The sequence below is a fragment of the Mytilus edulis genome, chromosome 2, assembly GCF_963676685.1.
Source record: "Mytilus edulis chromosome 2, xbMytEdul2.2, whole genome shotgun sequence".
In the NCBI taxonomy this organism is placed as follows: Eukaryota; Metazoa; Mollusca; class Bivalvia; order Mytilida; family Mytilidae; genus Mytilus; species Mytilus edulis.
The window spans coordinates 42,062,915-42,085,884 of NC_092345.1; the positions used below are offsets into that span (position 1 = coordinate 42,062,915).

The following is a 22,970-nucleotide window of genomic DNA, read 5'->3' on the forward strand; positions in this document are numbered from 1 at the left end:
GCTCAGTTTGAACGAAGTAAACATTATAGGATTAAAAACGTTTCTCTAGAGGTTATTAATGGTGCTAAACTCATAATCTGGATAAAACGATAGACTTTTTTTCTACATTTTGTGAGTCAGTTGCCTTGTTTACACATCGATAACCCATAGACAGAAATGTTTTTAATCCTTATAATTATTAACCCAAACGGAATTTTAATTTCTTATGATTGAATACATTTTTTGAAGCTCTGCTGGCCATTATTTCTTTTTGTTATGCTATAGAAGAGAAGTAATAGTTCTGTAGCGCTTTTTTCATTATTTCAATTAAGAACTTTCGACAAAGTTTAAACCCAGGGAAACATTTTAACGAACCATTGCAAGTCAGATATTTTTTTATATGCAAATCATATAAAAGTCATTCAAAAATCAATATATATTAGAATAAGGAACATATGGTATCCAACTTGTGGTCAAATCGGTTATGGAGGTACCTTTAGCTATCGGGACAAGTTGAATTTGTATGAAAATGTTTTTAAATATTTTTGTATCATTATCAAATAATGGTATTGTTTAGCTAGTCTTTTATTGTTTTATGTTCCTTTTTATTTTCATTCCGTTATAGTCACAGCGCTATACGGCGGTACATTAAAGAAAAGTGAGACCACTAAACAAGATAAACATGCCAACATTGTTGCTTATTTGAAAAAAACAAATTTTAAACCCATGACGAAAAGTACTAACAAACTCAACAAGAATCTTATATTCCTTTACAGTAATTATGATTCTTACAACGTAAATAAACAACTCACAACAAAGGCATACAAACTCCAATTATTTGTTATAAATACATTTGTACTTTTTATTTATACATCAACTCGTCAAAAGCCATACAGTAAATATGCCAATATCTATTCATAACTTACATTGATTGATATATGATACAATTGAAGGCGACCCATTCTCAGAACAAAAGATGTTTCTTAATTTGATATTAAAGAGATGTGAAATGATTGTCAATAAGACAAATATCCACAAAGGACTATATGACAAACAAAAATGTGAACAACTTCCGTTCACCTATTGACCTTTATCAATGAGCAAAACATAGAACGTAAAGTAAGTCGTAAAAGGTCCTGCAATGACAACATGTAAAACAATTCAACATAGAAATCAATGGCCTTGGTTTGAATAAAAGAATAGTTGGAGAAAAAAATATGTCAAATTACAAAACACTAAGGACAGACACACAAATGTTGGCGTCAATATAAAATAAGGAAATGAGTTATCAATTGAAGTTCAAAAGGTATGGACTTTTAAAAAATGGTCACCATACGACCTTCAACACTGAGCAAAAACCATACTCTAAAATGCCCCGACATGACAAAATGCGAAACAATTCAAACGATGAAGCCAACGACTTGATTAAAGACAAACCATAAAAACCCAGATATAACAGACAGCAACTAACGAAAACAACTGACATAAGACAAAAATAACCGATCTAAGAGAGAAATCAATGATAAAAAAATAATAGCATGCACAACCCCAGACAGCACAACATTGGAACTATCTGCCAAAATAACTGGAAAAGGCCTGATTTCATTAGATCAATGGTATTTTTAATGTTTTGTCCTTGTAAATATATTTGCTAATGATAGAAGATAAAAAAAAAGAAAAGAAAATTCTATAATTTGTCCAAATTAAGAAGAAGAAAAAACTTTTCTATAATTGTTTGCTTCCAGTAAACAATTCGCCGATATGTTTTCCGTATACGGTGAATTCAATTTGAGTTTTCTCGTAAAAACCCGATGATCGCAAAACGAATGGACCTGTCATTGAAATTAATTATTATCTTATTGTAAATGTTATACACTTGCTCAATATTCATGCTTCACTGTTGATTGTTAACAAAGATGACAATCGGTAAATTACAGCTATAAAACACGACAATTAATTAGCTGCCATATTTTCACGTCATAACAGACCGAGCGATTTTTTTTGTACGATTATACGATATGAATGCATTAAAATGATAAAATCGTGTTCAGAAGACTAAGTTTATGATAGATACATGCATTGGTTCGAGAATTTTGACAAACATTATTGTTTACCTGTGACTCGTTTCGATTCAAATATCAATAAGTGTTTAACAATTGATTCAAAATATAAATAATATTCATTTTGAAGCCTTGTTTGTAACGTTAAAGATGAATGCGATTTATATGATATGATAACCGTTGTTGACTCAATCAAGGGTGATACATTTAATACTTTACTAACATACTTTAAGCTTTTTATTTCGGCGTTTGATAATGGACTTTACAATTTTAATTTTCCTTGGAGTCTGGTATTTTTGTTATTTTACTTTATACTAACTTTTCTCAACTTACAAAATCAAAAATATGTTACTAAAAAATAAAAACATTAAATTAAAATGATATGTAATATCATATGGAAGGGGTGTGAATTTGGCATAAAAGAATTGCTTCCAATAATTTGCCATCCAACGACATTTTAAAATGAAGTGGAGTATAACTCAAATGGTAAATGCTATCATATTTGCCCCCACTTGATTCAGTGTCTTACCATCGACCACGTTTGGTTGGCAATTCATGACTTAGTCTCATGATCAAAAAACGAGTTTTGTTTTCGGTTTTAACTTTATTTGGTGACTGAAAATCAGACAGTAATTGAAAAAGATATGATCGGTTTTGTATAAATATTGATAAGAGCTAATTAGCTATCAAGACGATTTTGTGCTTTATGAAGTATTACTGAATGGATTTGAAAGAGAATTAGTAAGCAAAGCATAATAAATAGTTCATAAATCGATATCTCCGACTAAGTGTTAAACACAAATTTGCATACAAGTAATGAACGGTATTAAAACTTTGATTTTTATGTTGAATTTATTGGTAGGACTGTGTAAGGCGACCAATTACTAATTAAATATTGATCGTAGTTTTAGTGGGAGTCAGTTTATCAACAATGCTTTTTAACACGAAGATAAACATTATTTAGTTAGATTAAAGACCCAATTGTAAATTGTGATGAAATTACCAACTGAAGGGTACAATGTAAACATTTGTTATATCTTTTGTTGATTGAAATTGGAGAATTATCAGGACAAAAACCGTCTAAATATTGAATTTTACGCACTTAATCAATTTTAAATAATTAAAATGGTGTTGTATTCAAACAATAAAGTTTTCACGTAAATTTACAACTGCTTACGAAAAATATTTGCTGTATAATTATCGAGTTTGTCAAACATATTTAACTTGCAACATAGATTTGTTTTACCAAAATTGGTATTGTCAGAGTCCAGAACCTCTCGTGTTGTTTAAATTGCAACACTTGTCGCAAAATAATAATTGTTAAGGTGTTTGAAGTAGAAATTGGATATAATATATTTTAGATCCAAGAAGATTAATCTAATCTCTGTGATGTCTCAGTAAAGATGTTAAAAATATTTATTTAAAATCAGGCCTACGTTTTACAAAAAAATCAAAATTTAAAAACAATTCAATATACAATAACGACAATTTTATCTTGTTTTTACGTCTTTTAAATCTCTGCCAAATATGTTCAGGTGTTTTAAATAAGTTGCCAATCAAGTGTTAAAAATTAATTTAAACTGTCTTTTTTCTCCAGTGGAATGTGTTACAACGTAAACTACCAAAGAAAATCAAACATCAACTTAAATGGGACGTATTGCTTCCAAAATTAAATATAGAAAAAAAAACCCATAATCAAACCGTACACAAACTGGGCATTGATTGTTTTTGTTTAATATGCATTTCCCTTTTGCAATGGTCAAAGTTAAGTTTTTCCATTGTAATGAGATATAGACATATTTATTAACTATCTGATTCAATTGATTTATGATAGTTTTACCTCTAAATATTATTAGAATGACCTATTTTAGCTTCTTTTTTTTTTATATAGAACGTACTTGAGAAGTAATAATTATTTATTCATCCGTCTCTAAAAATAAAAACATGTTCATCGTAAGCTGTCTGAATTTTTGAAACTAATTATGAAGTCAAATGTTGCAAGAAACAAATAATATATGACATTATTGAAGTATGAGAGAACAACCCTATGGTTGACTGATAACAAACCTGAAAATTAATTCAGTGATTCCATTTAGCTGTAACAGCTCGTTCTTTTCAGAGTAGCTATATTATATCTAACTGAACTCTTAATCTTGCTGTCCACAGCCGTCAATTATAAAGACCATATAAACATGCCATTTTTTATACATAAGTTTCTTTTTTTATGTTTCATATTTAATCCTGAATATCCCAAAAGAACCTGTCTTGGGATGTCGGCATTATAGTTGAATTTCTGATGGAAAATGTTTCATTTTATTGGAATTTCGTATTTATTTCAATTTCCGACCCAGACTTCCTTTCTTTTTCATTTAGGAGTATTGATGTGCTTGATATCTCTTGCATGAAAAATGTAAATCATAGAAATGTATTTTGATAACATTTATTTACTTAAGATTTGAAAGATACGAAAAGAACAAGGTGGATGTAGGTGAGACAAAAATCCGATGAAATACTAATGACATAACCAATATGTAAAATAACAATGCTTTTACCAAACACGACACAAATGTAGATTTACGTGATTTACTACCAAATTGTCGATATAAGTACTGTCGTTTCCTAGAATATCATATGTCTTATAATCAATTAGTCGTTAACAATTAGTTATTTTTTGTTAATTGACACCTAGATTTACAAACTTACTTGTTTACTACACGGGTATTTGTTACACCATGACTTTCCAATTTTGTGGTGCTTACATTTTTCAATCAGATGTTTTAACTTCACTATAATATGCTGTAAAAGAAGTCAAGAGATGCGCTTTACATTTTCTATTTTCAAATTTCTAAAAATATAACGGCTAGACAAATAAATTGTTCTAAACGATAATCATCGGAATACATTCAGACTAGTTTGTTAGAATTAAGTAATTACAATTGATATGACAATGAAAATATATGTAGTCTATGTTCATGACACAAGGTTAAAAAATACAAACAAGAAAAATGGTCATACCATACTGAGCGCATTAGAAGAACATATCAAATTATGAAAGGTCCAATATATAATACAGTCATTTTAAATGATGTATTGAAGGAGATAAAAAAAAGTGCTCAATTGCCGTACCGTCACATCATATCTTGGTTCACAGGCTGAACATGCAAAAGATGTTTCATTGATCTTTCATTTGTCTGCTTTTATTCAGAAACATAAATTGTCTGCCTTTATTTAAAAATTGTCTGCATGCATCCAATTTATAATTTATTGCAAATGTTCTGATATAACACGCATTATGTGTGCAAGTGTGAATACATATCTTATTCTAAAATCTTGGAGGTCTTGTTTGTATCTATTTCGGTTTTGATGGACGTAAATGTCTGCGTTATTTACTTCTCAAATATTTTTTTGTTTCGAGCGTATCTGACAAATGTTTTTGGAATCGTTATTTTGTCTATCGATTCAAGTTGCATAAACATATATTCCAAGTATATCAATACCATGTTCTTATTTTATTTGACTACAATCTCTTGTACGTAAAAAAAATATGTAAAGAACTATCCAGTAGATCATCATTGGTCTCTAGAATTTCATCAAATCTACAAAATAAGAAACCATCAGTGACTGTATGTATTTGTCATTGACCACCAACGAGTACAAATAAGATAGTTGTATTTTCAAATGCATGTGTGTTTACAAGATTCCATGAAGAATATACAGTCAAACAAAAGGCAATAATGATTAATTATTTAAGCAGTTTAAGGGATTGCCTTATTTGCCATCTGATCATGTCGAGACGGCCATGCTCTCTATGTGAAAGGACCTGACATCAACATTAATATGGGTTTTGAATGGCTATTCTATGATCCTGTGCACTTATAAGGTGTCTACAGGAAATAGTTATCAAATATGTAATCTTCTATTAAATTACATTATGAAAATCTCTTCTTCCTGATAAAAGTCATTTACAGATTTTGCACTTATATAAAGTCGTTTACATCGGAAGACTTAAGTGATTCTGCAAAAGCATTTATAAAATTACGAGATATAATGGGAGTAACATAATTAAACATTTATATACTTCTATGATGTGATCTATATATGTTTGCATGCCTCCCTCAATTTAAAACTCATGCCAAAAAATTAAGGACACATGTTTTATGATAAGTCTAAACTTTATGACCAACAAATACTACAAATCATTGCTACTAACATTTCAAGTTTAGTACTACGAACTTCCAAAAAGTGTATGTGTACTGTATTAATTAATGCACTTTTATGTTATACGAAGAAATCATATATTTAAACGCATATTGTATACATTCGATCCGGGATTCAAATACACGGACGTTGATTAGGAAGGTCATAATACGGAAAGCCTGGCAAGGGACCATGTATGGAAAATGCCATGCATTACACATTCTTGATATTGCTTATGTGCACAATTAAGTTTATAAATAGCATTGCTTTCAGTTTTTTCTAGCTATTTATATAGTTACAACAATACGCAAAATTGGGTCCTTTATTGCGATCTAGTCAATCCTTTTTTCTAAATTCCTTCTCATTTTATAATATCCAATCCATATTCATGAAATACTCATCTATTTTATTCTTGTTTGGCTAATGAAAATGACAATGCCATATTTTATTTTCATGTCCTCCTATTTTTCCCTATATTTTTTTCTAATAAAGCCATATGACGCTTTAAAACTATGGAGGGACAGCGGACGCCAATTTAAAATGTCTTGCACATAAACACTTTAGCAATAAATTGGACCTAACTCATATTGACATTTTTTCTTTTATGCACGCCTGATCATCATTAAAATCGATATACATTGTAGATTAGGTCGAATGTTTGTTGCGCAAGTGATGTTTTGCTGCTTTTTATTTGGCATTTACACATATGTGATGATTTTAAATATACGACTATAGATTTTTTAAACTAGATTCGAAACACTTTTAAGATGAAAAAAGTCAATTTTAACATGTTATGACGTTATAGGGACATAATAGATGACAATTCTGCCACAATAGTGATGCTAGTATATCCAATATTAAAATACCATAATATTAAAGGATTAAATTTTATTTTTTATTTTTGAAATTTTAAGAATTTTTATTGCTTCAGTCATAATGACATTATAATTTCATATATACTATTTGACTTTAACATTATAATCACCAGTTATTCATCTTATATGATTAACAAAGAACGAATCTACGGTAATTCCAATTTCATCTTTTGTTTTGTTTATATATTTGATGTCTTAGTATAGTTCATATATTACAGGTTTTGTTGCCTTTCCATTTTAAAGAAAAAGGGAATAATTTTAAAACATGCAAAGAAAATATAAATCTTAATAAAATTCATCCATAACTTAAAGAGGCTGATATGACCTATTCTCTTAGCATTAGCTTAGATGTGTTTTTTAAGAGTTTCATTACAGATTGAGTAATTTTAGAGAAATAAAGAACAACATAGTCCATTAAGGGAAGTAGGAGATGACAGTGCTTTCTAGAGATATGACTAATGTTTGAGATATTGATATTGAATTTCAAATTAAGCTGTGGTTTCGGAAATGAAAAGTATCCATCGTTCACCTCTCTTCGACAAGAATCATTAATTTGGGGAGTAAATTTCCTGGAAAATTTACACAATGAGTAATTTATTACATACTATATCAGATTTAGCTTCTTTAGACGTCATCAATATCACGAGTTTTATAAAAGTAAATCAAAAGCTGAAACTTTATCAGGATAAAACTTTGTTAATGGACATATATTGACTGAGATGAATCTATAACGACATTAAACGTTAATTAGATATAAAAATTAAAACTGTTCTCTTTTGATTATTCATCAAATTTATTTCATGTCTAAAGTTGCATTAAGTAGCAAATGACAACTGTCCTATTTTGACTATCTATCAAATGTATTCCATGTCAAAATCTGCATGAAATAAAAAGTGACAACTGCCCTTTTATTACTATTAATCAAATGTATTCAATGTCCAAATCTGCTTTCAAAGGCTCATTTTGTTTTGTATTATGATGTATTAGGTGTGTGCGTCTCTAAAAGAAGAAAAAAGGATAACAAAAATACCAAACTTTGAGTAAAATTCAAAGTGAGGGAGTCTATAAAAAATCAAACAACGGAACGAGTGAAAACAACTGAGACATTCTTGATTCGGTACAGGCAGTTAGCTAAACCTTTCACGTGTATTGCGATTGTTTATTATACCGATATATCGACAAACTTGAGATAGCAACCCAAACCGGCATGATAGGTTAATGTTTAACCATAATTAGCAACAACAAATTGTATAAGCATACATCACAGACATACTAAAGAATTTTCAACAAAAATGTTTATACAGATGATAATATACATATTGTATATCATATTATGTAAAACGGCTAAAATGTAAATAGGGTAAACTGTATGGAAACATCACTGTAAAAATCCTGTACGTCCGAATTGAATGGCAAGACCTACCCTCACCAATACTACTCAAAGTCAAAGCCCCGAAACAGGGATGGATCAATAACGAGTCACTTCAAAAGTCATAAAACCAAAAGAAACATAAAAGCACAGGGACAAATAAAGGAATATCTGGAAAATATATATAGAGAATCATTTCTAATACGCTTCGAACACACAGTCGTGTTTTAAAAAAAATCTTCTTAAATGTTGTTAATTTCAAAAACGTATACATCAAATAAGTTATGTCAGAAAATATCAACTTATAAAGAAAATGAGGAAGACTGAGGTTTTTCGCTTCTTCAACAGTTTCGTGCATATATAAAATAGAGAGTTTTTTTCAAACAATTTTTTATGTTCTGCAGCTGAAAAAAACCGGCTACAATTACAAGTTTTTCAAGAAATCAAACACGAAAAGAAAACGAATTTCCCATCCCTAGACGATCCCTTGATGTGAAGAAAAGTGACATGACATGAAAACGACATTGCACGATATATCAATATGTTACTAACTTTGGTAAATAAAGACAACAGGAAGGGTGCTAGCTGCAGTATTAAACATATCATCGTTTGACAAACATGTATAATAATGATTGAAATTTGATACATAGTTTACGAGCAATCTATATTAAAATCCAACATCTTCATCATTCTTCATCATGTGAATTCCAGTTATGACATACAATTAATTTCACGTAGAATGGTATTAAGTTCAACTCTGCCGAAGGTTTACTTTTAGATTTAAATTTTTTACATCATAAATTTGCAAATTTGAGAATTCAATATTCTGTTTTTGTGATATTTGTACAAAAATGAAAGGAATTAACCATCTTAGTTTTAACAAGAAGCACTTTACCAACCTCACATGTTTTCATTTCGTATTTTTTCTTTTCTTCAAAAACAAAGCATTCTATTCTCAAACGTACCTTATTAAAACAGCATTCAACACTTTAATTAAATATGCAGAGTTCGGATAGTATGATGCATTATTTGAATTTTTTATGCAATCAGTCCTTTACAGTAAAGTTCGGAGTTTTGCATTGTCTTTTGTGTGTTCAATGTGAATGTTTAATTTTGTTTAGTTTTTTAGTTTAAACATATTTCTTTATAGTGGATTGGGAAACAAGTTTTGCAACTTATATTAATCCCTTTCCACTTTGCGGGTGCGAGTGCTGTCTTGTAGCGGAATAAGCCTGCTCTTTTTCGAAATCTACAAGGATGTCTTTAACGTGCAAGAGATATGGCTCTCTCTTAACACGGGTCAGTCATTTATCGTCCCCTTCCGACGGACTATCATCGTTTACTCGAGACCATACTGTACTTTTATGATATTATGTTATTCTCTTTTCAGACAATGGACACAAAAACAATATTAATTTATGGATTTGCAGTTTTCTTTGCAATTATAAAAATTGCTTTAACAGCTGAAAGTAAAGTCGGTAAGTATTTTTTATATAGCATAACTGTTCATTTCCTTGTATGATTTCTTGTTTGGCTATTGTTACCGGACTTATCATGAGTAGTTGTATATATCACCTGCCAATCGAAGCTTCACAAGTGGTCTACGAAATGCTTTTTTGTTTTGCTTTTAGCTGTGATTTGCATATTTCTGCGTAAAGTTCACACGGTACTTTTGAATAATCACTTAAATTATTGGTTCGATGTGAACAATATACTGTCTTTGATATCCGGTTTATTGAATAAGGCAAGAAATATTTTGAAATTACAATACTATACTGATAATGTGGCATACACTCTTACTGACAGCTTGCACTTGAAACTACCATACCACACTCTGTGTTAAAACTCAGTTGACATTACCTTCAAAAAATGTTTTAACGTTTTCATATGGCATATTTTAGGTTAATACATTGAATAATGACATTCGTAACCTTGTCATCATACAGTGATTGTCATCATACAGTGACGTGTCAACACAAAAACACAAAAGAATAAAAATAAAAGAAAAATATGTACAAGAGAGGCGATAGATATCAAAGGGACATTCAAACTCATTAGTCGAACGTAAACTGACATTGCCATGGCTAAAAAAGAAAAAGACAAAGACAAACCGACAATAATAGTACACAAAACACAACACATAAAACTAAAGACAAAGCAACATGAACCCAATCAAAAAGGTAAGCAGATCCTGCACCACATATAGCATACGGAGACAGTTTGGCGTCCACAAGCTATTTTAAGACTGGTACATTCTGTATGTGTCTGTAAGGAGCCTGTAAGTCTAGGCTTGTCGGTTGTTGATGTATATGTTAGCGGCAATAAGTGAAATTAGGCATTAAGCTTAAATCCTAGGCAATAAGCTAAAACGCCTAGGCAGTAAGTCTATTGCCTAAATGATGTTAGGATTTAAGGAGGCTCGAGGGTATAAAAATTTCAGAAAAAAATCAAACATTTGTTTTTCATTACAAATTTTATTTATTTCCTTTTGTAATTGTTACTTTATCATATGGTACAAAAATCTTTCAAAACAATCAATTCGTGTTGGCCCCAGATGACTTTTAAAATGTATACATCATTGAAAAAGTTCTAAATTATCTCCCTTTGGTGGAAAAATGCCATTTTTTGGCTTTAAAATTGAAATATCTTTTTCAACTCATCGGTGACCTATCTTTTTTATTATAATTTCCATATAAGCTGTACTTAAACTAAATTATTGTAAAATTTGAGCGATTTCTGTAATAAATTTCTTTTTTTTATTTCGATATTACCTTTATTTCTCCTATTACTTCAACAGAAAAAAAAACACCTTTACAAAAATGTATGCTTCTTTCGAAGGCAGATTGTGAGCGCAAATGAACGGTGACCCCACTTTTTTATTTTATTTTTCTATTAACTATAAGATAAAGTTCATTTATAGAAAAATATAGAGAAATCCTATATAAATGATTTAGACCCGCGAACCCCCTTAAGCTTAAATTCTGAAAAATGTGTGCAGGCATTAAGCTTAATGCCTAAAATATAAATTCGAGTAAATAAAAGACATGTATTCATTTAAATAAAAATATGTTTTAAAGGCATTAGCTTATTGCCTAGGATTTAAGCTTAATGCCTAATGTTTCTTATTGACGCTAACTTATATACTGTTTGTTTTTGATTTGCTGTTTTGAACATATTTTTTCTCGATTGAATTGTTGGCTATTTGGCATATATGAGTATGTTATAATCTGCTATACGGCATGTGTTTTGCAATTTGTCTGATGGCTGGTATGATGACGTATAGATGCTTTATTGTACTTCTTTTGATCTCTTATTAGTAGTTGTCTTATTGGTTATCATAACTGCATCTCCGACTTTCATATTCTCAAGATTCATATGACCACTGTAAGTAGCTTTAATCTGTTTAAAAACAAGATCATGCAGGCATTATACCCGTATTACAATTCGAAAACACTAGACTGTATAGTCCATTTGAGTTTACATTTCATTTCTTCATATTTATTTCTAATTCCGAAATCAATCACCAGGCAGCGCACAATACATGGACTTATATATTCAGCAAAAATAAATTAAAAAGACCAGCGTAATTTTAAAAATCTCAAGTAATTTGTTTTTGAAGATTTATCGAATTTAACGAATAATACCCAAAATTAATATTTAAAAGCCACGTATTCACTGATTTTAATACGCATCTAAGCAAATATCATTGTAAAGAAGAAATGGTTAATCTGGGATTAAACAGCGATGATAAACAAATAATATTCCTTACATATACTTTCCGATAATCTATTCAATTCCTATGGAAAACTGATTTAAGACTCTCTATTTTTCATTATAAATCTCCAGTAAAAGACATAAAAGAGGGACGAATGATACCAAAGGGACAGTCAAACTCATAAATCTAAAACAAACTGACAACGCCATGGCTAAAAATGAAAAAGACAAACAGAAAAACAATAGTACACACGACACAACATAGAAAACTAAAGAATAAACAACACGAACCCCACCAAAAACTAGGGGTGATCTCAGGTGCTCCGGAAGGGTAAGCAGATCCTGCTCCACATGTGGCACCCGTCGTGTTGCTTATGTGATTACAAATCCGGTAAATAGTCTAATTCGGTAGGTCATATTCATGAAAGGGAAGGGGATTGTAGTTACGACGTAAGGAAAATATCCGATATCATTTGTGAAACGGTTATTCCATAACGGTCAACCAACTCGTGATGGCGTCCGTAAAATTTACGAAGGGATGATTTCAACTTCACCATAAATCATACTTTATGCATAGATAATTATCTTCAAACGGTTACATGTGGAAACATAGTCTTAACCAGATAAAATAAGACAGAAATGAATCATAGGTTACACCATCAGAATTTTAAATATAGAAATAAGATGATGTGGTATGATTGCCAAATAATACTTCTTTCCATCAGAGATCAAAATATTAGGATGTAAACAACTACAGGTCAACGTTTGGTCTTCAACTATTAGCAAAACACATACCGTAAAGTTAGCAATAAAAGACCACAGCATAAAAAAAATGTAAGTAATCCGCTCAAGTGGATTTTTATGAAGTAGAGCACTAAAGAGAATGCAGTCGTTTCACAGGATATTGGGTTAATGACATACCTTTTTCATGGTCTTCTACTTTATTTGTTCCCTCTATTTCTATACTCGCGACATATTGTAAAGACATCATTATTCTGTCTATTTTGAAGACTGTATGTTGACCTCAAGATTTCTTTGTTTTGTGCATTCTTTGAGTGCCGTTTCGTTGACTTTACCCACAACTCCTTTTATTTATTTGCATACTATTAAACCATTACAAGTCTTCAGTCAGAAATATTTCAGTCTATTAAATGTGTTAAGGTCAGTCAGGCATGTTATTCTTTGTCAATTTTGCCAGTGGTCTTGTTTAAATTTTCAGTACCACAGATAAGCATCTCGTGTTTTTCTTATTCTTTTAATTTGTTATCAATACTGAAGAGAATATTTGAAGTCTATACAAAAGTGAAATTTATACTATTCTCCAAGTCTTAGGAGAAATAAAAACTAAGTGGATAAGATTTGATATCTTTTAAATTGTCAGGTTTAGACCTTTAAGATCTGTTACAACTCAAAGACGTACACTTCTTTTTATTAAAGAATAATGAGTAATCTGTCTTGAATTTGGTTTCACTCACAGGTTCAAAATCTGAAAGATTTTTTAAAGCCTTCAGACATCGGTGGAACAAAACAATAACTAAAGATTGGGTAAATAAAACACCACAAAAAAATGGGAGTATTCGCAGGTGTATCTGAAAGGTAAGCAGATCCAGTTTCAGTATGGGCACCCGTCGTGATGCTCAGGGTCAGTCGAATTCCGTGACAATTTTCAGTCGGTGGTGATACAATCGAGGACAAATACTAATACATGATTATCGATAATCTTATGATTTAATGGTATTCGGCGCCTATTATCTTTATTATACACACGTCTGTTACAATATATCAAACTTTACATCTTTTGTTTAGATTTTTCTTTAAATGACATCGTTTAAATGTCTAAATAAAAATGTGATAGATGAGGAGAGATTTTAAAACTTACGAGAAAATATTTGGTAGTTAGTGGCTCTTTTTTATTGGAGAAAATTACTATCAGTTTTATTTACTTTGCTGCACCTATCTTTCTATTTGAGATCACAACGTAGAACGAACTACATGTATATTACAAAGATCACTAATATCGTAAGCGCTTTTGAATTTCAGTTTGGAAACTAAAAATTGTAAGCACTCTCATACTTACAATTCAGATTTGAATTTAATAAAGTTACCGAGGGTTAACATCAGCAATTTTTAGAGGGAATTCGAAGATAGGCCTTTTTCTGACAACTACAGTCTTTGTTTAGATACTATTAAAATGAAATATATGACAAAAGTTAAAATCAGCAATGTTTCAAACCATATAAAAACAGCACTGTCTGAATATTTTTTCGGTTATAATGATAGGTTTATAATATGGAAAATCAACATTGTAAACGCTTTCGTATCAACATTTCACATTGGTTATAAAAAGCACATCTGGTGCAGATAATTCGAGCCGTTAATGTAATTACAGCAACACTATATTGGATGAGTTCGAAACGCAGACCCTATTTATCATTATTTTGGTTGGGGACTTATGTCAATTGAATGTGAAAACTATGAAAAATAAGCAAGAACTCGCACGGCTATAGTTCTCATCGAAGCTAATTGAATTTAAAATTCGTAGTTGGTCACATTATTTGGACAATTATGCCCCTTTATGAGAGTAATATCATGTAACCTCTAAATACTTTATCTCAGCCAAGGTTCTACTCCTCAAAATTTTTCCTCGTTGTACTTTTTTCAATCGCTAAAATGGAAGCTATTGTAGGGATGACACGCTCTCAATTTAACTCATGAAAAAAAAATATCTACCTGATATATCCTTCTTACATACTTTGTATTTTAATAGACAAGCGTATCTTCTAGCTATTAAGTACCATGAAGTGTATTTGTATTCCTTTTATCAATTTTAGTCTATAGTCTGATTGGTTGTCAGGGTAAATTTTCAAAAATTCAATAAAATAATTAAATATTATATGGGAGGGGAGACAAAAATTTAAAGAGGTTGAAGACGATTTAACCTAGATAATATAGACAAAAAATGACATTTCTTTTTAAAGATATCAATTTTTAAGGTTCTTGTAAAGAGGCTGATGTCAAGTGCTTTTTGTTATTTTGTATCAAAACTTGTCACTCAAACACACCTACTATGTTATTATAACTCATTAGAAAGTTGTCTTGCTTGAACCATATATTTGATTTTTCAGTTATGTTAATCTTTAATGATATTGTAAATATCGCCTAAATATGTATGAAAAAAAGAAATGGAAGCGAGATTGTGTATATAATATTGTTGCTTTATACATTTACAAGACGAAACAGTCACCCAAACACAACTGTACATATAAAAGAGTTCACGACTTTCTCTTTGATACAAGATTATTTCCTGTTTTCCCGCAAAACTATTATCGAGGGCCAGAGATGATATTGAATGCTATAAAAATATATATTTTTTTATCTTTCAGTTGATTTTTTTTGTCGAAATTTGTTCTTATGCACAAAAAAGATACACAATTATTTGTGCATACCATAATCGAATGGTTAAGTAAAACGGTTGTCTTTAATATAAAAAAAATCTATGAATGACGTATAAAACACGTTTATGAGATGCAAAAAATCTTAAATAACTCACCTGCATTAAATTTTAAAAGCCCATACATACAAATGTAAACAATTCAAATATACCAACTTAGCCATTTTTATCTTCTCTAATAAAGAGTTCCATTTCTTATATTCAATTTCAAACAAGATGTCAGCCTGATCTGATGAAATACCCGTTGATAAGAAAATGGTGTTGTTCTCAACTTTTTTACTGTCCTTTCCTACAGCTTGCCAATAAACTCATCATAGATATCAGGACTAAATCCAAGTGATGATAATTAAATAAAAGAATCAAAATTAAACAAAATATAAGAAACCTTTATTAAGAAACCCTCAATATAATTAATGAAATAAAAATTTGAAATATATTTATTACTTTGAGGAATATTCTTGAACATGAAAGACATTGCCAAACTAGATTCTTCATCTGAAAGGGTTAAACCTAGAAGTACAACTGCAAAGTGACATCTTTACAATTGCATAACCCCTAGACTTCAATTAATCATCAATAACAAAGATGCAAAGCACGCTGATCCTCTCTTCATGATAAGTACATATTTTTACCCGCAGACAAGTGTTATCAATTATATGCCATGTACTATAAATACATATTAGATGAATTGAAAATTGGTGAACATATATAGAATCTTACCAACAAAGGAGTAACCCTTAACTGAGGTTTTAGCTACTCGTAAATCATATTTAACCTCGTAGAATGTTCCCATGATCAACAATCACCATAACCTGCGTGTACTGGTATCTATAATTACATGCAACGAAAGGCTTATACTGTAAAAATGATATTAAGATAGATCATATTTAAAAATAAATTCATTTAAATTCAAGCCCATTGAAAATATCAGGAAGCAGAACACACCGTTCTGTATTACAACAATACCGACAGAAGAAAACTTGTTATCGAATAGTGACAGTCGTGTGTACCTTTTTATGTTCAGGCGTTTTTTTATTTTGTCTAAAAAACTAAAAAATAGGTGTTACATAATCTAGCTTCAAATTCAATTATGTTTTATCTATGTAGTCTACATGTTGCTATAATAACATTAAAAATTCACAAGACCAAAACAGAAGTTGTAATCAATTGAATTACCTTTCTAATGAGCCATAACAATATATAAGCCGTGTTTGACCAACATAACTCAAGCTCGTGCTGCTAAAAATGTTACTTGGAATAGTATTTAATTTTCGTTCACTTATTTATAATTAAAATGTTTGCATTTCAAAAGGGGTACACACCTTTCACAAATACTCCTTTAAATTTTTGCTGAGAGCCCTTAAAAAGATTTTTCTTGTCGATCTGTTTTATGCATAGCTTTTTTTTAATGGCATTTCCGTGTACTTGTTATTTTGGGGTTTTTCTATTCAACCTGTACCATTTAATTCCACGAAATATTTATTTAGATTTTTTAGTATTTTATGGACTGTTCAAAAATTCCTCCTTACAACCAGTCAGGTAATAATTACATGTCTTAAACAAAAGACATTAATTACAATACAATAATGATGCTTAATGGCTAGTATATACATTTGTATTTAATAGATATAGGAAGATGTGAAACATACAACTGTCATGAAAGGATTGTAAGGATGATATGTGGATAAATTTATCGGTTTTCAAGAGCTTAATTGACAGCGCGTCATAACTACCATGGCTTCCATTTTCACGATCAAACAAATAAGGTGGTGGGATAATTTTGACAAAGTAGAATCCTGACTGCTATACACTCTTTTAATAGAAGTGATTAAGTCATTAATTACGGATACGATTTTTTTCGAAGAAGCAAGACCGTTCAGCCTCATATATGCAGACCGACGATGTCCTCTCTATAAATAACCCATGTTTCTGAAGTTTATAATTTTAAAGAAAATTAATTTGATCAGTAACGTCGTTCAGCTTGATATCCAGTCGAAACTAAACAAAAGAAAGGGAATATTTGAATTGTTTACATCTGTTTCTGTGCGCTTTACAAGTGAAGAGTAGGTGCTTAATTATTTGATTGATTTATTTGCATCTCATCTGCTTGTTTATGCTTATTTTATAGTATGGAGCTATGTTATATGTGTGATCAGCCCCGGTTTTTGGTGGGGTTCGTGTTGCTGAGTCTTTAGTTTTCTATGTTGCGTCTTGTGTACTATTATTTGTCTGTTTGTCTTTTTTTTTTTAGCCATGACGTTGTCAGTTTATTTTCAATCTATGAGTTTGACTGTACCTCTGGTATCTTTCGCCCCTCTTTTGTAACCTTCTTAACTATATGAAGAGTTTGGCTAAAAAGTAGATTATGTTAGGTGCAAACACTTTTTGTGCATAATCTTAAATTCCATCGAAATAAAATGCACAGAAAGATAAAAGATCGATCTGTTAAAACATTAATTTGCATGTGTGCCCTCGGCAATAGGTTTTTTGAGAAATAAATCCTAAACATAGGACACAATCCCATCAAAAAGAGAAAATCGGGAACACATATTTATGTCCAGTCGTTTTTGAGTTGATAGTTTTGTTTTGTAAACGTATAAAGCAACAATATTTCAGACACCATCTTGCCTCAATATCTAAATGTTTGAAATATTGAGGCTACATTTTGATAGAAAAATATTGAGAATTCACAGTAGTAAAAAAGAAAATGTATGGGTCAAGCGTTAAACCTTTCTAAGGAGTTAAAACAACAGAGTAGATGCTTTTGAATGATATTTCTTTGGCATATAAAATAACAAAAGCCCTTGGCGTCAGACTTTACAAGTGGATCTTTAAAATGTATAATATAAAAACAAAATCTCATATTTGGTGTGTTTTATCTATATTTATTCGGTTTCAACCTCTTAATATTTTAAGGCTGCCTTTCAATGAAATATTTATTAAGGATTCGTTTAATGTTTAACTATCGAATATTCAACCAGACAAAACCGATCAGACAATAGTTTTATGTTGACAAAAGGCGTAAAAGTACACTACATGATGCTTAATAGTGTCTTTTAAAATACAACTGTCATGAAAGAGAGATAATGGTGCTATGTGGATAAAATTATTGGTTTTTACAAGCTGAATGGACAGTGCGTCGTCCTTACAGTGGCATCCATTTTCGCGATTATAAAAATAGGTGGGGTAAAGGAGAGATTTTTTGAATCCTGACTGCGTTATGCATATCTATAGCGTTTAAGTTTAACAGCTGATTCATTTTTCATAAGCTTTCAGTAAATATACAGACTCAAATACCCATCCCGAAAAAATTTCTATGAAATTAATGAATCAAGTGCTTTAAAAAAAACTTATAAATTAATCAGTCACACTGATTTTGATTGCTACCATAACTTGATAACTTGGTAGAAAAATACCCAGTGCCTCGAAAGGAGTGACATTCTGTATTCATGATTCTACCGATGAAGTTACTGTCATTTAGAAGATGCAAGACTATTTTGCATTCATAAATATTTTTTTATTGGAGTCATTATAGAGTGTACACATACAGATTTGCTTCAAGAGCTTGTTTTTAAAAAAATGTATAAATAAATAACCATGTCAATTATGTTCGATGAGGGATGACTTTCAAAAATATTTTTTCAATTATAGCTGAGTACCAGCCAGGTGAAAGCCATTGTTTCTGAGTTTGAGAAATGGGATATTTGATATAGATGATAGTAAAAAATCGCCATGAGCAGATTTTTTTTAAACCTTAATTATCACGTAGTATGCGGTCATGTCAACATCGTGTGTTTATTAAGCATCCGCCGTGGTGGAAGGGGCATTAAGTTTTACCCTTGTCCGTCTATACGTACGAACTTTCTAAAATTAGTTTCCATTCTCTAACAATTCTAGAGCTAGCATCAAAGTACGTTGATTTTGTTGAACGAGGAATACTGCTTTCTCAAAAGTTGCTAAGACAGGGCTATGAATCAATCAAATTAAGGTCATCACTCAAGAAATTTTACGGTCGCAATCATGAGCTGATTGGCCATTATGACAAAAGTGTGCCAGAAATCATATCTGATATTCTTCCTCAGTCATTATAACCTTCCATCATTACCGAACTAATCAAAGAAATAACACGCCGGGTGCCGTATACTGTGCAGGAAATGCTTACCCTCCGGAGCACCTGATTTCACTCCCGGTTTTTAGCGGAGTTCGTGTTGTTTCTTATTCATTATTTGTAACTGTTGATGTAAAAGTCTTTTGGTTATAAGAGTCTCTGTTTACTTCTTGGTTTTGATTGTTATTGTCTTAATACGCTTGACGCGTGTTTCGTCCACACAGGATTAACCAGTGACGCTCAGATGAAAAAAGTTCGAAAGCCAAAACAAGTACAAACTTGAAGAGCATTAAGGACTAAAAGTTCCAAAAAGTTGTGCCTAATACGGCTAGGGTTTTCTGCCTGGGATAAGAAAATCCTTATCATATAGAATAATTCATACCTTTGCAAACAGTAAATTTAGATAAAATGTAAAATTTAAATCAAAAGGTAAACAACTGAAAAATATTTTTAAAAATTTGGTGTTTGTTTCCATGGAAACCACATATTTACCAGGCATATTCAGATAAATTGATAATTATGTCAACAAGATAGATATTCAGATTTTTAATGTTGATCGAAAATACAATTTTGAGGTTGAACTTATTTAATAGTATTTCAAGGAAAGTGCAAAAGATAATAAAAAGAATTTTGTTTGATTTTTTTTTAAAATAAAAATATTAATCACACCACGTTATTTTGTTTTTTAAATTAATTCTTTTTGGGCAATAACATTTTATAGCAGATATACATCCCTTGCAAAAGGAGACAGAAGATGCCCTGGTGACAATCACATATAATAAGTAGAAAAACAGACAATAAGGAGGCCAGTAGAAACCTTAAAACATGATAACAACATATTACTGGTTAAATATTTCAGTGAAAAAAGTGGTACAAATATATATTAATGTGATATTTGTATTTCGAAATTAAATCTCCAGAAATTATTTGATTACAATGAGCCGTGTATCTTTAAATTTTAGATTTAAGTTTGGACAATGAACTTTCTATGCAGAAAAGACTTGATCCATCACAAGACGCCGTTGATTCTTACGATTTTACTGACGAGGATTTAGTTCAATTGATGAAAAGAGGAAGTTTGTTACGATTTGGTAAAAGAGGAAGCCTTCTTAGATTTGGAAAACGTGGATCAATCCTACGCTTTGGAAAACGAAGCTCACTGCTTAGGTTTGGAAAACGTTTTGGACACCAGGACGATAACGGAGCATGGCAAACATACTTAGATGAAGATTTGAAGAGGAACTCTATTTTACGATTCGGTAAAAAAGCAGCATTATTTCGATATGGAAGAAGTGCCGAGAAGGCTCCTCATACTCCTTTTCGATTTGGTCGTGAGGAGGAATTAATATAAATTCTTCAGACGAACTTCATATTGAATATAACATTGAATTGATTATAATGTGCAACAGCTTGAAATTGGATCAGACGTAAGAATAGTAGGTTTAAAGAATCATCTCTGCTATATTTCGATTGAAGTAACATGTTCAATTTAATACAGTCGCATTAATCTGACCGGATTGTTAATATATTAGAATTACTCAAAACCAATGATTGATCATTAGAGAATTTATCCCAAATCATAATCACATACACTACGATAACGAAAGATGCAAAACAAGGACCTTTTATAATAATTTCATTTGAAAACATGAAACAAATATTGATAGATGCCTACAACACATTGTTAAAGTTTGAAAATCTTCCGTTTAAAATCGAATGTTCCTAAACTTTTCTTTAAATTTCATTATTTATTGCTCAAGTCTTTATGCAAAAAAAAAGTTGAATTAACTGTTAAGTTACAATGTTGGCTATAAGTGAAATTTACAATCTCTATCACACCACGTGATTTTAGTTGGACAAATTATGAATGGGGAAAGGTAATTTGGATGTTAACTTAGTTTTTTGGGGAATATTTCAAATGAAACCGTCTGTCACTCGACTTTTAAAATTTCATAAGTGATCAAGTATTATACCTTGTTTTAAGTTTATCGTTATCGTAGTCCAAATTTGAAGTAACCAATACATGTGTATATATATTTATATATATATGCTGCATACCATTCATGTTGATATGTCTATGAAAGATACTGATTTTGTAATGTCGATCTTACGAAGGTCATTTGTTGTGCCGAAATATGTCTTTCCTCACGATATACTAGTAATGAAATTTCGTTTATATTTTTATCAGTATTGTTGCACACAACTTGCACATTATTTTCTGTTTGTGTAGCATCGACATTAATTGCGATCTGATACAATTTAATTTTATGAATTTCTTATTATAAATATTCCAATTCTGATTGGATACTAAATCTTTTAGTCTGAAAGTCTTTACAAAAGCGACATTTATGTTTGAAAAAAAGTAATCATCATTCACAAAAAATCTTTTATTTATAATTAGTATCGGATTGTTTGACTTAAAATATGCTGATGGTGATATTATTTATATTTTACACTTCCTGCATTGTAACAATGTCCCAACTTGTATGTTTGATATGTTATCAATGGTGTCGTTAAGTGACAAAGTCATTATTAAAATAACCATTACAAAACGACAACGATACTTGATCAGGAAACATCATAAAAAACAATAAATGTCAAATGTTGTAGGTTAATTGAATATGTAAGTGAGATAATTGACTGGAATTAATTTAGCTGATTGAATATTAAAAGAGTTCTGAACAAACAGCAATCGATTTAATTAGAAGCTTCTGTTGTACTTTGGTGGTTTAATTAACGCGTTTCAAATGCTGAAAACAATGGATAAATGAGAAAAGAAAAGATATATAACACCGAAACAAATATGCATGTCGGAAAAATCGATCTATTCGGGAGCAACATGAACGCTTAAGGAAAAACATTATGGTAACATACAGACATTTAAACCTCTGACTGGAAGTTTGTTTGACTTTTTCAAATTGTTGAATGTTACTGAACAATCCAAAGCAACTACTTAGGTAGTACATTCGAACATGTGGATTTTGATAGCTGCGAACAAGACGAGTATAAACAGTAAGGTGTTAACGGCTATTGTTTTTCTTGAACATTGCCGATTGACATTCAATTGACAACTCAATTGATCACAATTGGCAGCAAGATCAAAATGGCCCTTGTTCATAAATGAGCCTTGATTTTTATATTCATTGTTTATAGTTATTCGTTAGCTAAGCAACTACAGACATCTCTTCAAATTATACAATGCAGACTGTCAAAGTGC

General features: G+C 30.7%; 1 protein-coding gene across 1 annotated transcript in view; it reads left to right on the forward strand.

Moving 5' to 3' along the window:
* Positions 1–22,439, forward strand: part of LOC139510196 (FMRFamide-like neuropeptides 7) — a 31,990-nt gene extending 9,551 nt beyond the window's left edge. The window contains exons 2-3 of the mRNA XM_071296654.1: positions 9,871–9,958; positions 20,716–22,439. Coding sequence (XP_071152755.1) covers positions 9,874–9,958; positions 20,716–21,104 — 474 coding nt within the window. The 5' untranslated portion in view covers positions 9,871–9,873 and the 3' untranslated portion in view covers positions 21,105–22,439. The remainder of the gene's footprint in view (positions 1–9,870; positions 9,959–20,715) is intronic.
* The last annotated feature ends 531 nt before the right edge of the window (positions 22,440–22,970 follow it).